Source organism: Hemitrygon akajei, chromosome 29 (genome assembly GCF_048418815.1).
Source record: "Hemitrygon akajei chromosome 29, sHemAka1.3, whole genome shotgun sequence".
Classification (NCBI taxonomy): domain Eukaryota; kingdom Metazoa; phylum Chordata; class Chondrichthyes; order Myliobatiformes; family Dasyatidae; genus Hemitrygon; species Hemitrygon akajei.
The window spans coordinates 49,944,840-49,972,154 of record NC_133152.1 but is presented as its reverse complement, the minus strand read 5'-3'; the positions used below and the strand labels follow the sequence as shown (position 1 = coordinate 49,972,154).

At 43.7% G+C, this 27,315-nt stretch overlaps 1 protein-coding gene across 8 annotated transcripts in view; it reads left to right on the top strand.

The window, feature by feature from the left end:
• Positions 1–27,315, top strand: part of cfap74 (cilia and flagella associated protein 74) — a 461,786-nt gene that overhangs the window by 306,329 nt on the left and 128,142 nt on the right. For all 8 annotated transcript variants that reach the window (XR_012096720.1, XR_012096719.1, XM_073032445.1 and 5 more), the window contains one exon: positions 6,577–6,705. Coding sequence is in view for 6 of the 8 variants with exons in the window: in XM_073032445.1 (XP_072888546.1) it covers positions 6,577–6,705 (129 nt within the window). In the remaining 2 variants the exon portion in view is untranslated. The remainder of the gene's footprint in view (positions 1–6,576; positions 6,706–27,315) is intronic.

The following is a 27,315-nucleotide window of genomic DNA, read 5'->3' as shown; positions in this document are numbered from 1 at the left end:
TTTACCCACCACTGATGTCAAACTGACAGGTCTATAATTGCCAGGCTTACTTCTAGAACCCTTTTTAAACAATGGAACCACATGAGCAATACGCCAATCCTCCGGCACAATCCCTGTTTCTAATGACATCTGAAAGATCTCCGTCAGAGCTCCTGCTATCTCTACACAAACTTCCCTCAAGGTCCTGGGGAATATCCGGTCAGGACCCGGAGATTTATCCACTTTTAAATTTCTTAAAAGCGCCAGTACTTCCACCTCTTTAATTGTCATAGGTTCCATAACTTCCTTACTTGTTTCCCACACCTTACACCATTCAATATCCTTCTCCTTAGTGAATACCGAAGAGAAGAAATCGTTCAAAATCTCTCCCATCTCCCTCGGCTCCACACATAGCTGACCACCCTGATTCTCTAAGGGACCAATTTTATCCCTCACTATCCTCTTGCTTTTAATATAACTGTAGAAGCCTTTCGGATTTACTTCCACCTTATTTGCCAAACCAAACTCGTAACTTCTTTTAGCTTTTCTAATCTCTTTCTTAAGTTTCCTTTTACATTCTTTATATTCCTCGAGCAATTCCTTTACTCCATGCTGCCTATATCTATTGTAGACTTCCCTCTTTTTTCGAACCAAGTTTCTAATATCCCTTGAAAACCATGGCGCTTTCAAACCTTTAACCTTTCCTTTCAACCGAACAGGAACATAAAGATTCTGTACCCTCATAATTTCACCCTTAAATGACCTCCATTTCTCTATTACATCCTTCCCATAAAACAACTTGACCCATTCCACTCTCTCTAAGTCCCTGCGCATCTCCTCAAAGTTAGCCTTTCTCCAATCAAAAATCTCAACTCTAGGTCCAGTCCTGTCCTTCTCCATAATTATATTGAAGCTAATGCTATTGTGATCACTGGACCCGAAGTGCTCCCCAACACATACATCTGTCAGCTGACCTATCGCATTCCCTAACAGGAGATCCAACACTGCCCCATCTCTAGTCGGTACTTCTATGTATTGTTGCAAAAAGCTATCCTGCACACATTTCACAAACTCTAAACCATCCAGCCCTTTTACAGAATGAGCTTCCCAATCTATGTGTGGAAAATTAAAATCTCCCACAATCACCACCTTGTGTTTACTACAAATATCTGCTATCTCCTTACACATTTGCTCTTCCAACTCACGCTCCCCATTAGGTGGCCTATAATACACTCCTATCAGTGTTACTACACCTTTCCCATTCCTCAATTCCACCCAAATAGCCTCCCTAGAGGAGCTCTGTAATCTATCCTTCCAAAGCACCGCCATAAGATTTTCTCGGACAAGCAATGCAACACCTCCTCCTCTGGCCCCTCCTACTCTATCACACCTGAAGCAACTAAATCCAGGAATATTTAGTTGCCAATCACACCCTTCCTGCAACCATGTTTCACTAATAGCTACAACATCATAATTCCAGGTATCAATCCACACTTTAAGCTCATCCACCTTTCTTACAATGCTCCTAGCATTAAAATAGATACATTTAAGATACTCTCCATCTCCTCCTCTCTTTTCATCCCTAGCAATGCATTCAAATTTATTATCCTTTTCTTTCTTCTCCCCTACAACTTCGGGCTGAGCGCATCCCTCCTCCATCACCTGCCTGTCCTCCCTCACACACGGTCTACTTACTTGCTCTACTGGTGAACTAACCTCCTCTCCCATAGTTTCCTCAAATTGATTTCCGCCCCCCCATCTTACTAGTTTAAAGTCTGCCCCGTAGCCCTAGCAAACCTCCCCGCTAGGATATTGGTCCCCCCAGGATTCAAGTGTAACCCGTCCTTCTTGAACAGGTCACGCCTGCCCCAGAAGAGGTCCCAATGATCCAGAAACTTGAATCCCTGCCCCCTGCTCCAATCCCTCAACCACGCATTCATCCTCCACCTAATTCCATTCCTACTCTCACTGTCGCGTGGCACAGGCAGTAATCCCGAGATTACTACCTTTGCGGTCCTTCTTCTTAACTGCCTTCCTAACTCCCTATACTCTCGTTTCAGGACCTCTTCCCCTTTCCTACCTATGTCATTGGTACCTACATGTACCACGACCTCTGGCTCCTCACCCTCCCACTTCAGGATATCTTGGACGCGATCAGAAACGTCCCGGACCCTGGCACCAGGGAGGCAAACTACCATCCGGGACTCCCGATCACCTCCACAGAACCGCCTGTCTGAACCCCTGACTATCGAGTCCCCTATTACTATGGTCCTCTTTCTTCTATCCCTACCCTTCTGAGCTACAGGGCCGTCCTCTGTGCCGGAGGCCCGGCCACTGTCACTTCCTCCAGGTAGGCTGTCCCCCCCAACAGCACTCAAACATGAGTACTTATTGTCAAGGGGTACAGCCACTGGGGTACTCTCTAGTACCTGCCCCTTCCCCTTCCTGACCGTGACCCACCTATCTGCCTCCCGTGGCCCCGGAGTGACCACCTGCCTGTAACTCCTCTCTATCACCTCCTCACTCTCCCTGACCAGGCGAAGGTCATCGAGCTGCAGCTCCAGTTCCCTAATTCGGTCCCTCAGGAGCTGCAGTTCGGCGCACCTGGCGCAGATGTGGACGTCCGGGAGGCTCGGAGACTCCAGAATCTCCCACATCCGACACCGAGAACAACAAGCTGCCCTCACACTCATACTTCCCGAATAACTGAAAATAACAAGAACTAAAAGATAAGCCTACTGTGCCCTCTTCCGCCTAAGCCCTCTGAGCCCAAGCCCTACACTCTGCTCCCGGCTCACTCCGCTGCCCGCAAACGAAGCTGCCCGCTGCTTAAGGCTGCGTTCTTTTTATATCTTCCCTCCTTCCCAGGCCTCCTTCACGCGCCTGCGCAGTCCCGCCTCTCAGAACTCCGATCTGAGAAGCAATTTGAAAATGGCCGCCGCCGTACTTCTTCTCAAAGCCTCGCTGTCCTCTTCCAAAAGAGAACTGCCTCACTCCTTCTCTCCTTTTTATATCTTCCCTCCTTCCCAGGCCTCCTTCACGCGCCTGCGCAGTCCCGCCTCTCAGAACTCCGATCTGAGAAGCAATTTGAAAATGGCCGCCGCCGCACATGAGACGGCTCATGTTTTGTGGGACCCTCTCCCACATGGTATCCTGAGGCCTGGGTCTGACAGGCAATTCCGGCCGAATAGGTGGTGGTGCAGCCAGAATCCCTCCACTTCCCTGAGCCCTCTCAACATTCAGTGTGACAGGATGGGGACCAGTCCTGCTTGCAGCTAGAGGACCGTCCTCCACTGGCGCAGGAGCACCCTGACTGGATGAGACTAGACCCCATACTCTCAATAACTCTCGGTAAAACTGAGGCAGTTCCTTCAAAGCAGCATGGTTGATGCTGTCTGCTGGAGCCACGTACCCTCTTGCAGCAGTGTCCCTGGCAGAAAATGTGTGTTGCCAGCACACGCCATCTCAGAGGGTGGTCGCTGTACAAGTAATACTGCGGGGTCCTAAAACAAAGAACCGCCATCTGGGTGCACACATACACCGAATGACTTACCACTCTCTGTGATCAGAAATGATTGTCTGATTAGATATTTGCATTAATGTGCAGGTGTATAGCTGTACCTAATAAAGTGGCCACTGAATATATACTAGGACTAAATACCAAGTAATGGTGCTGATAAGTATTTGTGTCTGTTATTTCTGAATCTGATGTTGATGTTGTGGGGGAGGTGAGAACAACACTGGAGTTGCTGTAGCTATTCCTGCCAGGTCAGTTATACTACCTCCCCACAGAGGCCAGTTAACAGAGATCAGCAGGGTAATCTTCCTCACAGAGCTAACTGCACAAGCACCTGTATTTCCCACAAACATTGGGTATTATTACCCACTCCTAATTTCTTATCTTTCACTTATTCCTCCCCCCCCCATTTGATTTACCAAAAAAATACCTTTGGGAAAGCAAAAATAGAAGTTCTAAATATTGGCCAGCCATGCAAAGACAGAGTTTTATCTCCTCTCTTTCTTCCCAGTCCCGATGAAAGATCTCAGTTGAAACATTGGCTGACCATTTCCCTCCATAGATCGCTGCCTGACCTGCTGAGTTCCACCAACATTTTGTATGTGTTGCTCCAGATTTCCAGCAGAATCTCTTGCATTTTAAACCTTACAACTTTTTTCAATTCATAGGCTCTTAGTGATTGCAGTTTTGTTCTTAAGGTACTTGGCCCAACAACCTTCTGGTCATTTGGACACTGCGGAGATTTAGTAATACATTATGGAATGTGAAAAAATAGCACCTTATTAAATACACTCTTTCCACAAATACCTGTCGAGAATATTCTTGTGCCTCCTAAATTCTTGTGCTTGGATGTGTTAATGTTTCAAAATACTGTTTTGGGAATTCACAAAACTCTCAGTTCCTAGTTATTTATTTAATCTTGCATGAATGAGCTGAACTGCAGTAATTCATATACATGGAACTGTTCAGCAATGTGTATTGATTAAAACTGATCATGGAAACCTATAGCTAGAGCAGCCACTCATATCCTTTTAATTTCCCTTTAATTTCTAATTATTAAAGACATCATAAAATTATCATTATCCATTCATGTGGCCCAATGTCTGTTTTTATTATTGTCAAACTGTTGCAAAATGTTAAGGTTCAGGCAATGATGCCTTGGGCTGTTAATTAGAAAAGTGAAGATTCGTCTATATGCCATTATCAATTTGTAAGAGTGTGTGTGCGCTTGTGTATATCTGTCTATGTATATCTATGCGAATGTATGTGTCTATCTGTATATGTGTCTATGTGCGTGTGTGAGCGTATGTATTAATAATTCCCCCTGAATTTCTTCAAAAAGTCAAGGAGGCAGCTTTGGCTGAGCCAGGGGGACAATAGCTTATCCACACCTACATACCCAGAATACACTTACCTTTGTCACTTGGAGGGTTTCATTGAGATAGTGACAAATACAAATGAATCTTCAAAGCATTTTATGTGTATCACACTTTTTGCATTTACTTAACTGGGTTAAGTTTTTATTTGAAGCAGACAAACAGCTGGAGGAACTCAGCAGGTCAGAAGTATCCGTGGAGGAAAAGAGATGGTCAACGTTTTAGGTCAAGCCCCTGCATTTGGTCTGAGAGTGCAGAAGGAAGAAATTCAGTATATAGAAGTGAGAGAGGGGTGAGGCAGGGAGGCTGGTGGGTGATAGGTGAAACCAGGTAAGGAAGGGATGATAGGTAGGTGGTTGAGGATAAAGTATTCAGGTATTGAGGGTGGGGGTAAGGAGAAGGGATGGAAAAGATAAGCAAAGAGTGAGGTGCTCCCTGGTGGATTTGTGGGAAGATAAAAGGAACAGAAGCAGTGAATTACCTGAAATAGGAAAATTCAAAATACATTTTTCCAATTATTAGGCTAGGCTGGAGGCTTCCCAAGCTGGATATGATGAGACATTCTTGTATCCACATCTAGAGTCCTTGAATAATAGAGCAATTCAACCCTTCAGCCTAACCAGTCCTGGCCAACCATGTGGTCCATCCAGCTGGTCCCAATACAGCCTATCAATTACAGGCTGACCATGGGTCCACCCAGCTGGTCCCAATACAGGCCAACTATGTGGTCCACCCTTCTGGTCCCAGTACAGCCTAGCCAATGCAGGCCAGCCATGTGGTCCACCCAGTTGGCCTCACTACAGCCAATCTAGTCCAGGCTGACCATATGATCCACCTAGCTGGTCCAAATACAACCTAAATAGTCCAGGCTGACCATGTGGTCCATCTATCTGGTCCCCATACAGATCTTAAGCCTAACCAGTCCCGGCTGACCACATGGTCCACCCAGTTGGTCCCAATTTCCTGCCTTTATTTATCTAGGCCTCTCCCCTCCAAGTGTTTCTTAAATGATGCTATTGTACCTGCCTCAATCACTTCCTCTGGTGGCACGTTCTATATACTCACCACCGTATGCATGAAAAATTTGCCTCAGGTCCCTTTTAATCTTTCCCCTCTCACCCTAGACCTTTGACGCTAGTTTAGGTTTCCCCTTCCCTGGGTAGAAATCTGTTACCATCCTCCTTAATGTTTTTCATAATTTTAAACACTTCTGTGAGGATCACCCCTCATTCTCCTATGTTCCAAGGAATAAAGAGCCTTGAAACCTGTCCTCTAATCCTAGGAATATCCTCAAATCTCCTTTGCACTCTTTCCAGTTTAACCACACCTTTCCATTAATATGGTCACAAAGCTGTTACAACTGCAACATAATGTCCTTGCTCCTATACTCAGTGCCCTGACTGATGTAGGCCAGTGTACTAAACATTCTATTTAACCAACTATACAGTTGTAATCCAACTCCCTCTCTTCCATGACATTCCCTAGTACCCTACCATTCATAGTCCTATGCAGGCTTGATTTTCTAAAATATATCTCTTCATACTTATCTGTCAACCATGTATTGGAATACATGTATTGGAATTTTATTTGACTTCATTCCTGATGAAGGGTCTCAGCCCTCTCCATTGATGTTGCCTGACGTGCTGAATTCCTCCAGCATCTTGTGTGTGTTGTTCTGTATTTGACTTGAGTTTGTTTTATCAGGGCGTCCTTGGGGCACCAGGTAAAATTTGTGGTGTGCAAAGAGCTGAGAAATCATCTGGAATTTTTACCTAAAAGTGGATTTATCCAAGCGCACTCCAGTTTAAGTTTTCAACTCAAATTTCTGCCGAGGTAGGTCTTTTTGTCACACTAGTGAATTCAAGGCTAGTCAGGTAACTGGTTAAAAGCAATCATACTGGAGAGGTTGCATTTTCAATGCTAGCAGAGCTTCAGTGATATGCCAACTACTTGTATTTACTATTAGTGGCTACTTTATTAGTTAACTAATAATGTTGCCACTGAGTACGTGCTCATGGCAGCTCACCTACTTCAAGGTTCAATGTGTTGTGTGTTCAGAGATGCTCTTCTGCAAACCTCTGTTATAAAGACTGGTTATTTGAGTTAAAGGTTCATTTATTATCAACGTATACAATTTGAAATTATTCTTCTCTGGTTAACCATGAAACCAAGAAAAGAAAAGCAACATGATTATCAACCCCCAAAATCCTCCGTCTCCACACAAAAAAATGAATGACAACGGAACAGGCACAACAATCCCCCAAATCCCTCCTTCCACACAAAAAACGAACAAAACAGAACAGGCAATTGACCCCAAATCCCACCTCCCTGCACAGAAAAAGGGTTGAGTGAGAAAACACAGAATATAAAAAACTATAAAACTGAAAAAATAGTTTATAGTTCAAGTCCACATTCAAAACACACAAAACCTGGGCAACACTCTCCAGGCTCAGCAGAAGACCTTTCCCCCTCTATAGAAGGGCCCCATCAAAAGATAGGCAGCCAGTACTCATGATCTGGGCGATCTGGAAGACCGTGTGAGGAATCTGGAGCAGCAGCTGGATGACCTTAGACTCATAAGGGAGAATGAGGCAGTCATAGATGAGAGCTACAGGGAGATAGTCACACCTAGGCTGCCGGAAGCAGGTCGTTGGGTGACAGTCTGAGGGGGGAAAGCAAAGCAGAGTAGACAGGTAGTGCAGAGCACCCCTGTAGCCATTCCCCTGAATAATAAGTTCACCGTCCTGGATGCTGTTGGTGAGGACGACTGACCAGGTGTGAGCCACGGTGGCAGGGCCTCTGGCACTGAGTCTGACCCTGTGGTGCAGAAGGATGGGACAGAGAAGAGCAGAGCTGTCATCATTGGAGACTCAATAGTCAGGGGAGCAGACAGGAGATTTTGTGGATGTGAGAAGGACACCCGCATGATTTGTTGCCCCCCCCCCCGGGTGCCAGGGTCCGGGATGTCTCTGACCGGGTGCATGACATCCTGGTACGAGAGGGAAAGCAACCAAAAGTCGTGATACATGTTGGTACCAACGACATAGGCAGGAAGAGGGATGATGTCCTGAAGTATGAGTTTTGGGAACTAAGCAGACGGCTGAAGAACAGGACCTCAAGGGTGGCGTTCTCAGGATTACTCCCAGTGCTACATGATAGTGATGGTAAGAATTGGAGGAGATGGCAGTTGAATGTGTGGCTGAAGAGTTGGTGCAAGGAGCAGGGTTTTAGATTTTTGGATCATTGGGATCTCTTCTGGGGAAGGTGGGACCTGTACAGATTGGGTGGGTTGCACCTGAACTTGAGGGGGAGCAATATCCTTGCAGGTAGGTTTGCTAGCATGGTTCAGGAGGGTTTAAACTAATTTGCAAGGGGGATTGGACCCAGAGCAATAGAGCAGTGAAAGAAATGCATGAAGTAAAGCCTGATCTAACATATAGAGAGGCTTTGAGGAAAGAGAAGCAGAATAAAGGGTGTAAAGGTAGTAAGGTAGAAGGGCTAAAGTGTGTGTACTTCAATGCAAGAAGCATCAGGAATAAAAGTGATGAACTGAGAGCTTGGATACATACATGGAATTATGATGTAGTGGCCATTACAGAGACTTGGCTGGCACCAGGGCAGGAATGGATTCTCAATATTCCTGGATTTCAGTGCTTTAAAAGGGATAGGGGGGGGGGGAAGGGGAGGAGGGGTGGCATTACTATTACAGCTACAGAAAGGGTGGGTAATGTAGCAGGATCCTCTTTTGAGTCGGTATGGGTGAAAGTCAGGAACAGGAAGGGAGCAGTTACTCTACTGGGGGTATTCTCTAGGCCCCCTGGTAGCAGCAGAGATACCGAGGAGCAGATTGGGAGGCAGATTTTGGAAAGGTGCAAAAATAACAGGGTTGTTATCATGGCTAACTTTAACTTCCCTAATATTGATTGGCACTTGATTAGTTCCAAAGGTTTAGATGGGGCAGAGTTTGTTAAGTGTGTCCAGGATGGATTCCTGTCACAATATGTTGACAGGCCGACTAGGGGGAATGCCATACTAGATCTAGTATTAGGTAACGAACTGGGTCAGATCACAGATCTGTCAGTGGGTGAGCATCTGTGGGACAGTGATCACCGCTCCCTGGCCTTTAGCATTATCATGGAGAAGGATAGAATCAGAGAGGACAGGAACATTTTTAATTGGGGAAGGGCAAATTATGAGGATTTAAGGCTAGAATTTGCGAGTGTGAATTGGGATGATGTTTTTGCAGGGAAATGTACTATAGACATGTGGTCGATGTTTAAGGATCTCTTGCAGGATGTTAGGGATAAATTTGTCCCGGTGAGGAAGATAAAGAATGGTAGGGTGAAGGAACCATGGGTGACAAACGAGGTGGAAAATCTAGTCAGGTGGAAGAAGGCAGCATACATGAGGTTTAGGAAGCAAGGATCAGATGGGTTTATTGAGGAGTATAGGGTAGCAAGAAAGGAGCTTAGATGCGACAATATGTTAATAAGATGCTTAAAAATGTAACCAAGGCAAACACATGCTTGATAGAGCTCTTTAGAAAAGCATATAATTCAGATAATGGTAGTAGAATCATTTCAAGCATGTAAAAGGGGTTGTCAAATCTTAAAACACTTTCGACTTCATACATTAAAAAAAAAGGGAGAAGGAAGGAGGGATAATTGTATCTGAGGAAGAATGGACAACAATATGGAGATGTCAATGGAAGTAGAAATGGAAGGAGTTTGGATGGAAAAACTTGATAAGATATTTTATTACACCCTCTCAGAAATCCCATTATGATAGTAACCTCCCTGTTTGCTGGAGAAATTGTGGAAATCAAAATGCAAATCATTATCATATTTTTTTGGACTGCCCTGTTATCAAAAACTATTGGAGGGGGATACACAATGCCCTACAAGACATCTTTAAATGTGAAATACCCTTAGAGAGTAAGACCATATATTTTGGATATATACCTCAAGAATGGGTGAAAAGAGATAAATATTTAACGAATATACTGTTGGTGGCTGGTAAAAAGACTCTTACCAGGAAATGGTTATCACAGGAGAGCCCAACTTTAAATACATGGATTAGAAATTACAATAGACATTTACAAAATGAAGAAGATAACAGCATCTGTTAATCATAAGCTGGTACAATTTGATTCATACTGGGAAAATGGTTTAACTACATAATGCCTCATAGGCCTGATTTTATTCTCACAAATCAATGAATCTGTTGTAAAAAAAAAGATCACTCTCTACTTGTACATAGTTCTTTCCTTTTGCTTGTTTTTTCTTTCCACTCTTTTCTATAAGTGTATACCTCAGATAAATACTTTGTGGAGATTTGTGATATATATGATTATATGATATATATGTACAATGTCTGAAATACATCTTATGGAAATGTTTGTTTGATGATGAACTTCAATCAAAAAAATAAATTACAAAAGAAGGGGCTGAGAAGAGCAAGAATGGGGCATGAGAAGGCCTTGGTGTGTAGGGTAAAGGAAAACACCAAAGCATTCTTCAATTATGTGAAGAACAAATGGATGACGGAAGTGAAGGTAGGACCGATTAGAGATAAAAGTGGGAAGATGCGCCTGGAGGCTGTGGAAGTGAGCGAGGTCCTCAATGAATACTTCTCCGGTATTCACCAATGAGAGGGAACTTGATGACGGTGAGGACAATATGAGTGAGGTTGATGTTCTGGAGCATGTTGATATTAAGGGAGAGGAGGTGTTAGAGTTGTTAAAATACATTAGGATGGATAAGTCCCCGGGGCCTGATGGAATATTCCCCAGCCTGCTCCACGAGGCAAGGGAGGAGACTGCTAAGCCTCTGGCTAGGATCTTTATGTCCTCGTTGTCCATGGGAATGGTACCGGAGGATTGGAGGGAGGCAAATGTCCCTTTGTTCAAGAAAGGTAGTAGGGATAGTCTGGGTAACTATAGACCAGTGAGCCTTACATCTGTGGTGGGAAAGCTGTTGGAAAAGATTCTTAGAGATAGGATCTATGGGCATTTAGAGAATCATGGTCTGATCAGGGACAGTCAGCATGGCTTTGTGAAGGGCAGATTGTGCCTAACAAGCCTGATAGAGTTCTTTGAGGAGGTGACCAGGCATATAGCTGAGGGTAGTGCAGTGGATGTGATCTACATGGATTTTAGTAAGGCATTTGATAAGGTTCCACACGGTAGGCTTATTCAGAAAGTCAGAAGGCATGTGATCCAGGGAAGTTTGGCCAGGTGGATTCAGAATTGGGTTGCCTGCAGAAGGCAGAGGGTCGTGGTGGAGGGAGTACATTCGGATTGGAGGGTTGTGACTAGTGGTGTCCCACAAGGATCTGTTCTGGGACCTCTACTTTTTGTGATTTTTATTAACGACCTGGATGTGGGGGTAGAAGGGTGGGTTGGCAAGTTTGCAGATGACACAAAGGTTGGTGGTGTTGTAGATAGTGTAGAGGATTGTCGAAGATTGCAGAGAGACATTGATAGTATGCAGAAGTGGGCTGAGAAGTGGCAGATGGAGTTCAACCCGGTGAAGTGTGAGGTGGTACACTTTGGAAGGAGAAACTCCAAAGCAGAGTACAAAGTAAATGGCAAGATACTTAGCAGTGTGGAGGAGCAGAGGGATCTGGGGTACATGTCCACAGATCCCTGAAAGTTGCCTCACAGGTGGATAGGGTAGTTAAGAAAGCTTATGGGGTGTTAGCTTTCATAAGTTGAGGGATAGAGTTTAAGAGACGCAATGTAATGATGCAGCTCTATAAAACTCTGGTTAGGCCACACTTGGAGTACTGTGTCCAGTTCTGGTTGCCTCACTATAGGAAGGATGTGGAAGCATTGGAAAGGGTACAGACGAGATTTACCAGGATGCTGCCTGGTTTAGAGAGTGTAGATTATGATCAGAGATTAAGGGAGCTAGGGCTTTACTCTTTGGAGAGAAGGAGGATGAGAGAGGTGTACAAGATATTAAGAGGAATAGACAGAGTGGACAGCCAGTGCCTCTTCCCCAGGGCACCACTGCTCAGTACAAGAGGTCATGGCTTTAAGATAAGGGGAGGGAAGTTCAAGGGGGATATTAGAGGAAGGTTTTTCACTCAGAGAGTAGTTGGTGCGTGGAATGCACAGCCTGAGTCAGTGGTGAAGGCAGATAAACTAGTGAAATTTAAGAGACTACTAGACAGGTATATGGAGGAATTTAAGGTGGAGGGCTATATGGGAGGCAGGGTTTGAGGGTCGGCACAACATTGTGGGCCGAAGGGCCTGTAATGTGCTGTACTATTTTATGTTCTACGTTCAGTACTCACCCTCTGCACTTGCCTCGCTGGTTCAATTGACAAACAATGGAAGCTTCAATCATTGAAATGAAGTCAAACAATGGCTTACAGCCCATTCCACAGACTTCTCACCACAAAATTTGTGCATGCTGCCTCCATCTCCTGGAATCCTCTTCTGCCTCCGTCTCCCAAAAAGCAATATTAACTCAAATGAAGCATGGCTATTTGAGTTAATGTCACTTTCCACCACTCTCACCATTCTCCTCAGATCTTTTTCATTAAGAAGTCATTTTCACCCTCAGAAGTGCCGCTCACTGAATGCTTTTTGCTTATTGTACAATTCTCTGTAAACTCTAGAGACTACTGTGCATAAAGATCCTAGAAGATCAGCAGTTTCTGAGATACACAAACCATCCTGTATGGCACCAACGATCATTCAATAGTCGAAGTCTCTTAGATCACATTTCTTTCCCCATTCTGATGTTGGTTTGAACAACAGCTTAACCACTTGACCATTCTGCATGCTTTTATGCATTGAGTGGCTGACACATGATTGGACGAATAGATATTTTCATTAACAAGCAGGTATACAGGTATATCTAATAAGGTGACCACTGAATGTATGTTTGTAGTTCTTCAGGCATTGTAAATCTCCTGAGGCACTTGCTGACATGAAGGATAATGTGTAAAAGAGCCAAGAAGTTGCTGAGATATGAGAATGATTCCAGGAATGAAAGTATTAACATATGAGGAGCATTTGAAGGCTCTGGGCCTGTATTTCCTGTAGCTTAGAAAAATGAGAAAGGATCTCATTGAAACCTATCAAATATTGAAAGGTTTCGATAGAGTGGATGTGGAGAGGAAATTCCTTTAGAACATAGAAAACTACAGCACATTACAGGCCCTAAGGCCCACAGTGTTGTACCGACCATGTAAACTACTCTAGAAACTGCCTAGAATTATCCTACCACATAGCCCTCTATTTTTCTTAGCTCCATGTACTTATCTAAAAGTCTCTTAAAAGACCCTTGTTGTATCAGCCTCCACCATCGTCTCCAGCAATGCATTCCACACACCCAACACTCTCTGTGTGAAAAACTTACCTTTGACATCGCTTCTGTCCTGACATCCAGGCACCTTAAAATTATGCCCCCTCGTGTTAGCCATTTCAGCCCTGGGAAAAATCCCTCTGGCTATCCACATGATCAGTGCCTTTCATCATCTTGCACATCTCTATAAGGTCACTTCTCATCCTCCGTCGCTCCAAGGAGAAAAGGCCAAATTCACTCAACCTATTCTCATAAGGCGTACTCTCCAATCCAGGCAACATCCTTGTGAAACACTCTGGTTCTGTCAGCTACATAAGTCTAGGGAAGACAATCTCTGGCCCCAGCCAAACATGTGAAATTCAGGTGCAAGCCCACCCCAAAATTGCCATTTTGTGTGAGTGCTGTGGGATTCGTTACCCTGTTACAAATAAGTACCATGAAATAAAAGACAGTACACCGCATACAATTAAAAGATTTAGCTTTATAATTCTTAATTTGACCAAGGGTTAGTAAAGAAAGAATAAAAAAAAGAAAAGGGCCCATTTTAATGAAACAGTTTAATGTGCACAAGCTGGAGCTCATGGTTTCCCTGTTGCCGATCCTACTTCAATCTCACTCAGGGCTTCATCGAATCATGGCCCCACTCCAGGTCGAGTCCTATGACCTCTTCTCTCTGGCATCTTCTCTCTTCATCTTGCCTCGAACAAAAAGCACTAAGCCCAACCTTCGTGTCCCTCATCAAAGAAACCTCTCCTTAATCTAACCATCCTAACAAAATTCTCCTATCTCTTATCCTCAACAGTACCCAAACAAGCAGCTTACAGCAGCATAATAGTAAAAAGTATGAACCAGGGTATTACACTTATAAATCTCCTCTGCACTCTCTCTATACTATCTACATCCTTCTTGTAGTGAGGTGACCAGAACTGAACACAGTACTTCAAGTGGGGTCTCACCAAGTTCTTGTATAGCTGTAACATTACCTCACAGCTCTTGAACTCAAGCCCATGGTTGATGAATGCCAGCACACCATACACTTTCTTAACAACACTGTCAATCTGCACAGCAGCTTTGAGTGTCCTATGGACACAGATGTCAAGATCTCTCTGATCCTATACACTGTCAAGAGCCTTACCATTAATACTATATTCTGTCTTCAAATTTGACCTACCAAAATGAATTGCTTAACTGGGTTGAACCCCATCTGCCACTTGTCAGCCCAGTTCTGCTCCCTATCGGTGACCACAGTAACCTCTGAAAACCCTTAAGACTATCCAAAAACACCCAACCTTTCTGTCATCAGCAAACTTACTAACCCACCCTCCTGCTTCTTCATCTAGGTCATTTATAAAATTCACAAAGAGGAGGGGTCCCAGAACAGATCACTGCAGAACACCATCCTCCATGCAAAATACAAACCATCTACCATCACCCTTTCCCTTCGGGGGCAAGCCAATTCTGGATCCATAAAGTGAGGATCCCATGTCTCCTTACTTTCTGAATGAGCCTTGCATGGGGAAACTTAATAAATGCCTTACTGAAATCTGTATACACTACATCCACTGCTCTGCCTTCATCATTGTGTTTTGTTACATCCTCAAAAATTCAATCAGGCTCTTAAGGGGTGACCTTCCTTTGACAAAGCCATGATCAGGTCTAATCAGATTATAATCAGATCACATAATCAGTTTATGTCTCTCCAAATGTTCATAAATCCTGTCTCTCAGGAACTTTTCCAACAATTTGACCACCACTGAAGTAAGACTCACTAGTCTATAATTTCCTGAGTTATCTCTATTCCCTTTCTTGAACAAGAGAACAACATACACAACCCCCCAGTCCTCTGGTACTTCTCTCGTCCCTACTGATGATGCAAAGATCACGGCCAGAGCCTCAGCAATCTCCTCCCTTGCTTCCTATCAGTAGCCTGGTGTATATTCCGTCCAGTCACAGCAATTTATCTGACTTAATGCTTTGCAAAAGTTGTGGCACATGCTCTTTTTCAATGCCTAAATGCTCAAGCGTTTCAGTCCGCTGTATCATTCCCACAATTGCCAAGGTTCTTTTCTCTTAAGTACCTCCACTATCTCCTCTGACTCCATGCACACGTTTCCACTATCACACCTGAATAATCCTATTCTCACATGGCTCATCCTCTTGCTCTTTGCATACTTGTAGAATGCCTTGGGGTTTTCCTTAATCCTGGTCACGAAGGTCTTCTCTTGGCCCCTTATAGCTCTCCTCATTTCATTCTTAAGCTCCTTCCTGGCAATCTTGTAATTTTCTAAAACTCTTATCAGTGCCTAGTTTCTTGAACCTTCCAAAAGCTTTTCTTCTCAACTAGATTTTCCACATCCTTTGTACACCATGAGTCTTTTACCCTACCATCATTTCCCTGCCTCAATGGAACATACCTATGCAGAGCACCATGCAAATGCTCCCTGAATATTTGCCACATTTCTGCTGTGCATTTCCCTGAGAACATCTGTTTCCAATTTATGCACTTGAGTTCCTGCCTGATAGCATCATATTTCCCCTACCCCAATTAAATGTTTTTCCAAATTGTCTGCTCCTCTCCCTCTCCAACACCATGACAAAGGAGAAGGAGTTGTGATCACTACATCCAAAATGTTTTCCGTCCAAGAGATCTGACACCTGACCAGGTTCATTTCCCAATACCAGATCAAGTACAGCCTTTCCTTTATCCTTTTTCCTTTTTCCTTTCCTTTGGCTTATCTATATATTGCATCAGGAAACCTTCCTGAAAACACCTAACAAACTCCACCCCATCTAAACCCCTTGCTCTAAGGAGATACCAGTTAATATTAGGAAAGTTAAAATTTGCCATCACAACAATCCTATTATTATTGCCCCCTTCCTGTTTCTGACTTCCACCCACATTGACTCAGTAGGTAATTCCTCTATGACTTCCTACTTTTCTACATCTGTGACACTATCCTTGATTAGCAATGCAACTCCCCCCACCTCTTTTGCCTCGCTCCCTGTAACCATATATAACCATATAACAATTACAGCACGGAAACAGGCCATCTTGGCCCTTCTAGTCCGTGCCGAACGCTTACTCTCACCTAGTCCCACTGACCTGCACTCAGCCCATAACCCTCCATTCCTTTCCTGTCCATATACCTATCCAATTTTACTTTAAATGACAATACCGAACCTGCCTCTACTACTTTTACTGGAAGCTCGTTCCACACAGCTACCACTCTCTGAGTAAAGAAATATTTTTGAATATTTCTGTATTTTTGAAACATCTAAAGCCTGGAACACTCAGCAGTTATTCCTGCCCCAGAGACATCTCAAGTCTTTGTAAAGACCACAACATCATAGTTCCGTGTATTGATCCATGCTCTAAGTTCATCCACCTTGTTTATGATAATCCTTGCTTTAAAATAGAAACATCCTGAGCCATCAGGCTGAGTGCATCTTTGCTCTATCATCTACCTATCCTTTCTCACAAGCTCCCTACAAGCTGTCTCTACTTGTACGCCAACCGCCCCATCCTCTGCATCTTCTCCTTGGTTCCCACCTGCCTGGTAATCTAGTTTAAACCTTCCCCAATAGCATTAACGAACTTCCCCACCAGGGTATTGGTCCTCCTTGGATGCAAGTGCAACCCGTCCTTTTTATACAGATCACACCTACCCTAGAAGAGGTCTCAGAAATCTGAATCCCTGCCCCATCTCCAATCCTTCAGCCACGCATTTAACCACCAGCTCATTCTATTCCTATACTCACTGTTGTGTGGCACTGGCAGCAATCCCAAGATTACTACCTCTGAGGTCCCACTTCTCAGTTTCCTTCTAACTCCTTGCATTCTACTTTCAGAACCTCCTCCCATTTTCTACCTATGTCATTGGTACCAATATGTACCACAACCTCTGGCTGCTTATCCTCCCATTTCAGGATACTGTGATTCAGAAACATTGCCAACCCTGGCACCTGGGAGCAAACTACCATCTGTATTCTTTTTCATGCCCACAGAATCACCTATCTGTCCCCCTAACTATAGTCCTTTATTTATGATATGTTATGATCATCATGGGAGATTTTAAAATGCAGGTCATTTGGGAAAATCAGGTTGGTAATGGATCTCAAGGGAGTAAGTTTGTTGAATGCCTAAGAGATGGCTTTTTAGAGCAGTTGGTCATTCAGCCTACTAGGGGATGAGCTATACTGGGTTGCGTGTTATGTAATGAACCAGAGCTGATTAGGGAGCTGAAGGTAAAAGAACCCTTAAGAACCAGTGATTACAATATGATTAAGTTCAAATTAAAATTTGATAGGGAGGAAGTAAAGTATGATGTAGCAGTATCTCAGGAATAAGGGAAATTACAGTGGTATGAGAGAGGAGTTGGCCAAAGTAAATTGGAAGGAGTGGCTGGCAGGGATATCAGCAGAGTAGCAACGGTGTGTGTTTCTGGGAAAAATGAGGAAGGAGAAATAATAACGGGGAACAAGGAGATGGCAGATGAACTAAATGAGTATTTTGCATCAGTCTTTACTGTGGAAGACACTAGCAGTGTGCCAGATGTTGTAGTGTGTGAGGGAAGAGAATGGGTGCAGTTACTATTACAAGAGAGAAGGTGCTTAAAAAACTGAAAGACCAAAAGGTACATAAGTCACCCAGACCAGATGAACTGCACCCTATGGTTCTGAAAGAGATAGCATTAGAGATTGTGGCGGCATTAGCAATGACCTTTCAAAAAAAAATCTTTGGACTCTAGCATGGTGCCAGAAGACTGGAAAATTACACTTGTCACTCCACTCTTTAAGAAAGGAGGAAGGCAGAAGAAATACTGTATACTATTATAGTCTAGTATACACAAAGTACACTGCAGGTGCTGTGGTCAAATAAACACGTACAAACAAGCTGGATGAACTCAGCAGGTCGGGCAGCATCCGTTGAAAGGAGCAGTCAACGTTTCGGGCTGAGACCCTTCGTCAGGACTAAAGAAGGAGGGGGCAGGGGCCCTATAAAGAAGGTGGGGGGAGGGTGGAATGTGCCAAGTGAAAAACCAATCAGAGGAAAGATCAAGGGGTGGGGGAGGGGAAGCAGGGAGGGGATAGGCAGGAGAGGTGAAGAAGGAATGTAAGGGGAAAGCACTATGAGTAGTAGAAGAAGGCAGAATCATGAGAGAGGTGATAGGCAGCTGGAAGAGGAGGCAGAGTGAAAGGGGAATGGGGGAAGGGAGAGGGAGGGAATTAGTTGGAGAATTCGATGTTCATACCAAGGGGCTGGAGACTACCCAGACGGTATATGAGGTGTTGCTCCTCCAACCGGAGTTTGGCCTCATCATGGCAGTAGAGGAGGCCATGTATGAACATATCTTATTATTTATATTTATATATATATATACACACACATACACATACACATACCTTATCCCAGCAAGTGTAAGTGCTACACACCTGTCCCTACACCTCCTCTCTTACCACCATTCAGGACCCCAAACAGTCCTTCCAGGTGAGGCAACACTTCACTTGTGAGTCTGTTGGGGTAATCTATTGCATCTGGTGCTCCCGGTGCGGCCTCCTCTACATCGGCGACACGTGACGCAGATTGGGGGACTACTTCGTCGAGTACCTCCGCTCCATCTGCCATGACAGACAGGATCTCCCAGTTGCCACACGCTTCAACTCTGCTTCACATTCCCATTCGGATATGTCCATACATGGCCTCCTCTACTGCCATGATGAGGCCAAACTCAGGTTGGAGGAGCAACACCTCATATACCGTCTGGGTAGTCTCCAGCCCCTTGGTATGAACATCCAATTCTCCAACTTCCGGTAATTCCCTTCCTCTCCCTTCCCCCATCCCACTTTCACTCTGCCTCCTCTTCTAGCTGCCTGTCAGCTCTCTCATGATTCTGCCTTCTTCTACTACCCATAGTGCTTTCCCCTTACAGTCCTTCTTCACCTCTCCTGCCTATCCCCTCCCTGCTTCCCCTCCCCCACCCCTTGATATTTCCCCTGATTGGTTTTCCACCCTCCTCCCTCCTTCTTTATAGGCCCCCTGCCCCCTCCTTCTTTAGTCCTGACGAAGGGTCTCAGCCCAAAACGTTGACTGCTCCTTTCAATGGATGCTGCCCAACCTGCTGAGTTCATCCTAAATTATAGTCTAGTTAGCCTGACCTCAGTGGTTGGGAAGATATTAGACTCAATCGTTAAGGATGAGGTGATGGAGTACTTGGTGACACTGGACAAGATAGGACAAAGTCAGCATGGTTTCCTTAAGGGAAAATCCTGCCTGATGAACCTGTTGGAATAATTTGAGGAGATTACAGGTAGGATAGAAACATAGAAAACCTACAGCACAATACAGGCACTACGGCCCACAAAGCTGTGCCAAACATGTCCTTATCATTGAAATTACCTAGGGTTACCCATAGCCCTCTATTTTTCTGAGCTCCATGTACCTGTCCAGGAGTCTCTTAAAAGACCCTATTGTATCCACCTCCACCACCGTTGCCAGCAGCCCATACCACGCACTCACCACTCTCTGCGTAAAAAAACTTACCGCTGACATCTCCCCTGTACCTGCTTCCAAGCACCTTAAAACTGCTTCCTCTCATGCTAGCCATTTCATCCCTGGGAAAAAGCCTCTGACTATCCACACGATCAAAACATCTCATCATCTTATACACCTCTATCAGGTCACCTCTCATCCTCTGTCGCTCCAAGGAGAAAAGGCAAAGTTCACTCAACCTGTTCTCATAAGGCATGTTCCCCAATCCAGGCAACACCCTTGTAAATCTCCTCTGCACCCTTTCTATGGTTTCCACATCCTTCCTGTAGTGAGGCAACCAGAACTGAGCAAAGTACTCCAAGTGGGGTCTGGCCAGGGTCCTATATAGCTGCAACATTACCTCTCGACTCCTAAACTCAATCCCATGATTGATAAAGACCAAAGGAGATAAAGGGGATGCAGTGATTTTGGATTTTCAGATGGACTTTGACAAGATGCCACACATGAGGCTACTTACCAAGTTAACATGGTATTACAGGAAAGTTACTAACGTGGTTAGAGTATTGGTTGATTGGAAGGAGGCAGCGAGTGGGAATAAAAGGATTCTTGTCTGGTTGGTTGCCAGTGACTAGTGGTGTTCTGCAGGGGTCGGTGTTGGGACCACTTATTTTTATGCTGGATATAGATGATGAAATAGATGGCTTTGTTGCCAAGTTTGCAGATGATATGAAGATTGGTGGAGAGGCAGGTAGTGTTGAGGAAACAGAGGTTGCAGAAGGGCCCAGACAGATTAAGAGAATGGTCAAGAAAGTGGCAAATGAAATATAATGCTAGAAAATGCATGGTCATACACTTCAGTAGTAGAAATAAATGTGCGGTCTATTTTCTAAACGGGGAGAAAATTCAACAATCTGAGATGCAGTTGGTCTTGGGAATCTTTGTGCAGAACACTCTAAAGGTTAATATGCAGATTGAGTCAGTGGTGAGGAAGGCAATGCAATGTTAGCATTCGTTTCAAGAATTCTAGAGTACAAGAGAAGGGATGTGATGCTGAGGCTTTATAAGGCACTGGTGAGGCTTCACCTTGATATTGTGTACAGTTATGTGCTCTTCATCTTAGAAGAGATGTGCTGGCTTTGCAGAGGGTACTAATGGATGATTCCAGGAATGAAAGGGTTATCATAAGAGGAATGTTTGATGGCTGTGGGTCTGTACTCACTGGAATTTAGAAGGATGAGGGGGGATCTCATTGAAACTTTTCAAATGTTGAGGGGCCTAGAGATAGTAGATGTGGAAAGGATGTTTCCCATGGTGGGAGAGTCTGGGATAAGAGGGTACAGAATCAGGATAGAGGGGTGTCCATTCAAAAAACAGAGATGCAGAGAAATTTCTTTAGCCAGAGGCTGATGAATTTGTGGCATTTGTTGCCTCATGCAGCTGGGGAGACCAGGTTGTTGGGTGTATTTAAGGCAGAGATTGACAGATTCTTGATTGGACATGGTATCAAAGGTAATGGGGTGAAGGATGAGAAATGAGGTTGAGCAGTAGAAAAAAAAGGATCAGCCATGATTGTATGGCAGAGCAGAATCAATAGACCAAATGACCTAGTTCTGCTTCAATGTCTTATGGTCTTATTTCTGCTGCCATGCTCCTTGATTCCCTACCCTTCTGAGCTACAGGCCCGGCCACTGTTGGTCCCCAGGTAGGTCCCCCCCCCAATAGTACTCAATATGGAGTTCCTATTATTAAGGGGACAGCCACCGGGGTGCTCTCCTCTACCTGCGCTCTCCCATCCCTCTCCTGACATCACCCACTTATCTGTCTCTTGTGGCCCTGGTGTGACTATCTGCCTGTAGCTCCTATCAATCACCTCCTCAGTTTCCCTAACAAGCAGAAGGTCATCAAGTTGCAGCTCTAGTTCTCTAACTTGGTCTCTAAGGAGCTGCAGCTCGACACACCTGGTGCAGTTGTGGCCATCAGGGAGGCTGGAAGTGGGGCAGTATAGGACCAGAGGACACAGCCTCAGAATAGAGGGATGTCCATTTGGAGCAGAGATGAGTGGGAATTTCTTTAGCCAGAGGGTGGTGAATCTGTGGTATTTACTGCCATAGATAGCTGTGGAGATGAAGTCATTAGATATATTTAAAATAGACATTAATAGGTTCTTGATTAGTAAGAGTGTTAAAGGTTATTGAGAGAAGGCAGGAAAATGGGGTTGAAAGAGATGGAATAGCAGAGCAGACTTCATGGGCCTTGTAAGGTCCACCTTACAGAAAGAGTAAGCAGAAGACGTAGAGGAAGTGAAATAATCAGAGAGATTGGCTATCTAGAAGATGCTGCTCAGGGAATCGTTGACTGGCGCCATCCTGATTCGTTGTTTTGGGGCAGCAATACAGTTTAATCCATAAAAATTGCTATATGTTATAATACAAATATATATAAAATAGTGCAAAAAGAGGACAAAATATTGAGGTTATGTTCATTAGTTCATGAAATCTAATGTTGGAGGGGAAGAAGCTGTTTCTAAATTTTGAGTGTGTTTCTTCAGGCTCCTGTATTTCCTCTATGATGGTAGTAATGAGAAGATGGCATGTCCTGGATAGCAAGAGCCCTTCATGATGCCTTCTTGAGTCTTCAACAGCTTAGAAGAAGTAAAAGGGAAGGAGAATGCCGGAGATGTTACTTAAGACTGCAGAATAAAGAAAAATACAATAAGTTTAGAAAGGGATAAGAATTTAACTTCAGACAACATGGAAATAAAGTTTAAAAGAGGGGTAATGAATACAGGACAGTAGGTGTTATATTTGAATACACAAAGTATACCATAAGACCATAAGGTCATAAGATGGAGCAGAATTAGGCCATTTGGCCCATTGAATCTGCTCCTCCATTTCATCATGGCTCATCCACTTTCCCTCTCAGCCCCAATCTCCTGCCTTCTCCCGGTATCCCTTTATGTCTTGACTAATCAAGAATCTATCAACCTCTGGCATAAATATGCCCAATGACTTAGCCTCCACAGCTGCCTGTGGCAATGAATTCCACAGATTCAACACTCTGGCTAAAGGAATTCCTCCTCATCTCTTTTTAAATGGACATCCCTCTATTCTGAGGCTGTGTCTCTCATCTTAGACTCCCCCATAATAGGAAACATCCTCTCCACATCCACTCTATCGAGGCCTTTCAACATTCAATAGGTTTCAATGAGGTCACCCCTCATTCTTCTGAATTCCAGTGAGTAGATTCCAGTGAATTCCAGTGAGTAGAGCCATCAAATGCTCCTCAAATGATAAACCCAAACATGAAAAAATCTTCAGATGCTTGAGATCTAAAGCAACACACACAAAGTGCTGAAGGAACTCAGCAGGCCAGGCAGCATCTATGGAAAAGAGTAAACAGTCAACGTTTCAGGCAAAGACCCTTCTTCAAGACTCAAAAAGGGTCCTGAAGAAAGGTCTCAGTCCAAATAATTGACTGTTAAACCTTCTCCATAAGTGCATCCCAGCCTGCTGAGTTCCTCCAGCATTTTGTGTGTCTTCTCAAAACTGTATTCTATCTGCCACTTCTTTGCCCATTCTTCTAATCAGTCCAATTCGTACCGTAGCCTCTCCACTTCCTCAACACTACCTGCCCCTCCACCTATCTTTGTATTGTCTGCAAACCTGGAGAAAGCCATCAATTCCATCATCCAAATCATTCACATATAACATAAAAGAAGTCACTACACAGATCCCTTGTGAAATGCCACTAGTCACCAATCAGCCAATGCTCTATCCATGCTAGTGTCTTTCTTGTAATACCATGGGCTCTTAAAGTGTTGAGCAACTTCAGGTGAGGCACCTTGTCAAAGGCCTTCTGAAAATCCAAGTATACAACATTAACCGATTCTACTTTGTCTATCCTGCTTGTTATTTCTTCAAAGAATTCCAACAGATTTGTCAGGTAAGATTTTCTGAGGTCAGACTTCTTTCTGCCTGTCTTCCTTTCTTCTGCCTCTCTCCCTTCTTGAAGAGTGGAGTGACATTTGCAATTTTCCAGTCCTCTGGAACCATGCCAGAATCAATTGATTCTTGAAAGATCATTATTAATGCCTCCACAATCTTTTCAGGCACCTCTTTCAGAACCCTAGGGTATGGACAACCATTCTAGATGACTTATTTACCTTTAGACCTTTCAGTTTCCCAGAACCTTCTCCCTAGTAATGGCAACTTCACACACTTCTACCCCCTGACATTCTTGAACTTCCAGCATACTGCTTGTGTCTTCCATAATGAAGTGATGCAAAATACTTATTCAGTTCATCGGCCATTTCTTTCTCCCCCTTTACGACCTCTCCAGCATCATTTTCCAGCAGTTCAATATCTACTCTTGCCTCTCTTTTACACTTTATCAATCTAAAGAAATTTTTGGTATCTTCTTTAATATTTTGGACTAGGTTACCTTCGTATTCCATGTTTTCCTTCTTTATGATTTTGTTTAGTTGCCTCATGTTAATTTTTAGAAGCTTCCCAATCCTCTAACTTACCACTAATTTTTGCTGTATTGTATGCCCTCTCCTTGGCTTTTATGTTGGCTTTGACTTCTCTTGTCAGCCACAGTTGTGTCATCCTGCCTTTAGAATACTTCTTCTTTGAGATGTATATATCCTGCACCTTCCAAATTGCTCCCAGAAATTAAAACCATTGCTGTCCTGCTGTCATTCCAGCTAGTGTTCCTTTCCAATCAATTTTGGTCATCTCCTCTCTCATGCCTCTGTAATTCCCTTTACTCCACCGTAATACTGATACATCTGACTTCACATTTTCAAATTTCAGGGTGTATTCTATTATATTATGATCACTGGCCCTTAACAGTTCTTTATCTTAAGCTCCCTAATCAATTCTGGTTCACTGCACATCACCCAATCCAGAATAGCTGAAACCATAAGATCATAAGACATAGGAACAGAATTAGGCCATTTGGCCCATCGAGTGTGCTCTGCCATTCAATATTGTATGAACTTTTTTCTCCTCCTCAACCCCATTTTCTGGCCTTCTCCCCGTAACCTTTGATGCCATGTCCAATCAAGAACCTATCAATCTCTGCCTTAAATACACCCAACGATCTGGCCTCCAAGGTTGCATGTGGCAAGAAATTCCACAAATTCTCCACCCTTTGGCTAAAGAAATTTCTCTGCATCTCTGTTTTGAACGGACACCCCTCTGTCCTGAGGCTGTGCCCTCTTGTCCTAGACTCTCCCACCATTGGAAATATCCTTTCCACATCTACTCTGTCTAGGCCTTTCAACATTCAAAATGTTTCAATGAGATATCCCCTCATCCTTCTAAATTCCAGTGAGTACAGACCCAGAGCCATCAAACGTTCCTTGTATGATAACCCTTTCATTCCTAGAATCATCCTTGTGAAACTCCTCTGGACCCTCTCCAATGTCAGCACATCTCTTCTAAGATGAGGGGCCCAAAACTGCAGTCGGCCCTCCTTATCCGCGGATTCCGTATGCGTGGATTCAACAAACCATGGATCGGAAAAACCCGGAAGATCGCTCTCCAGCACTCATTGCTTGAGCATGTACAGACTATTTTTTCTTGTCATTATTCCCTAAACAATACAGTATAACAACTATTTACATAGCATTTACATTGAATTAGGTATTATAAATGATCTAGAAATGACTTAAAAATACAGGCAGTCCCTGGGTTATGAATGAGTTCCGTTCCTGAGTCGGTCTTTAAGTCAGATTTGAAGTCAGAACAGGTACATCCGGTATTATTTAGCGTCAGTTAGTCAAACGTTTTTCTTAGTATGTAGTACATATTTTACCTTTCTATGCATATAGAACACTTAAGAAACACACGTATTTCAATAATTAAACCACTGCGTTGCTTAGTAATAATTGTAGCTTTCATCGGGGCAGGGCCTTTCACATTCTCCATTAAAATTATTCCGATCATTGACTGACTGTAGCCTAACGCTTTTCCAATGACCGATGGCGTTTCACCTCTTTACGATCGCTTTATTACTTCCACCTTATTTTCAATCGCGATTGTGATTATTTTTGTGAACAGAAACACTGCGGATTCAGAGCTGTGCCACCAGGTCCTAATGTCCACCACATGGAGACAAGTTAAATAAAGTCTGAGGTTCTGCTGGTCCTAAAGACCACCGCACTCATACATGTTAAATAAGGGACTTGAACATCCGTGAATTTTGGTATCAGTGGGGGGTCCTGGAACCAATCCCCCGCAGATAAGGAGAGCCGACTGTATTCAGAATACTCAAGATAAGGCCTCACCAGTGCCTTATAAAGCCTCCGCATCACATCCCTTCACTTGTATACTAGATCTCTTGAAATGAATGCTAACATTTCATTTGCCTTCCTCACCACCGGTTCAACCTGCAAGTTAATTCCCTAGTGGGCTTAACCATGAGTTGCGAAAATAAGGTCGATTTTTTGCTTGTAATGCAGTTAGAAATTAGACAGGTATGACAGTGTAGGCATCACTGAGTTGTGGCTAATGGTAGATCATTGTTGCAAGCTTAACATCCAAGGACACACATCTTGTTAAAAGGACAGGCAGGTAGGCAGAGAAGGAGGGGTGGCTCTGTTCATAAAAAATGAAATCAAATTCTAAGAAAGAGGTTGCATTGGATCAGAAGATGTAGAATCCTCATGGGTAGAGTTAAGAAACTGTAAGTGTAAAAAATAAATCCTGATGGGAGTTATATGCAGGCCTCTGAACAGTAGTCTGGATGTGGGTTATTAATTACAATGGGAGATAGAAAAGGAATGTAAAAAAGGCAATGTTATGATGGTCATAGGGAATTTCAAAATGTAGGTAGATTGGGAAAATCAGAATGGTGCTGAATTGCAAGAGAAGGAATTTGTAGAATACCTACAGATTTCTTTTTAGAGCAGCTTGTGGTTGAACCCACTAGGGAAAAGACAATTCTTGATTGGACATTGTGTAGTGAACCAGATTTAATAAGGAAGCTTAAGGTAAATTAACTCTTAGGAGGCAGTGATCATAATAACCATATAACCATTACAGCACGGAAACAGGCCATCTCGGTCCTTCTAGTCCGTGCTGAACGCTTACTCTCACCTAGTCCCACTGGCCCGCACTCAGCCCATAACCCTCCATTCCTTTCCTGTCCATATACCTATCCAATTTTACTTTAAATGACAATACTGAACCTGCCTCTACCACTTCTGCTGGAAGCTCATTCCACACAGCTACCACTCTCTGAGTAAAGAAATTCCCCCTCGTGTTACCCTTAAACTTTTGCCCCCTAACTCTCAACTCATGTCCTCTTGTTTGAATCTCCCCTACTCTCAATGGAAAAAGCCTTTCCACGTCAACTCGATCTATTCCCCTCATAATTTTAAATACCTCTATCAAGTCCCCCCTCAACCTTCTACGCTGCAAAGAATAAAGACCTGACTTGTTCAACCTTTCCCTGTAACTTAGATGCTGAAACCCAGCTAACATTCTAAATGTGATAGAATTCATCCTGCAGTTTGAGATGGAGAAGCTAAAATCAGATGTGTCAGTATTACAGAATCAGGTTTAATATCACTGATTTAGTGTCCATATCCTTCCCATAATGAGGTGACCAGAACTGAACACAGTACTC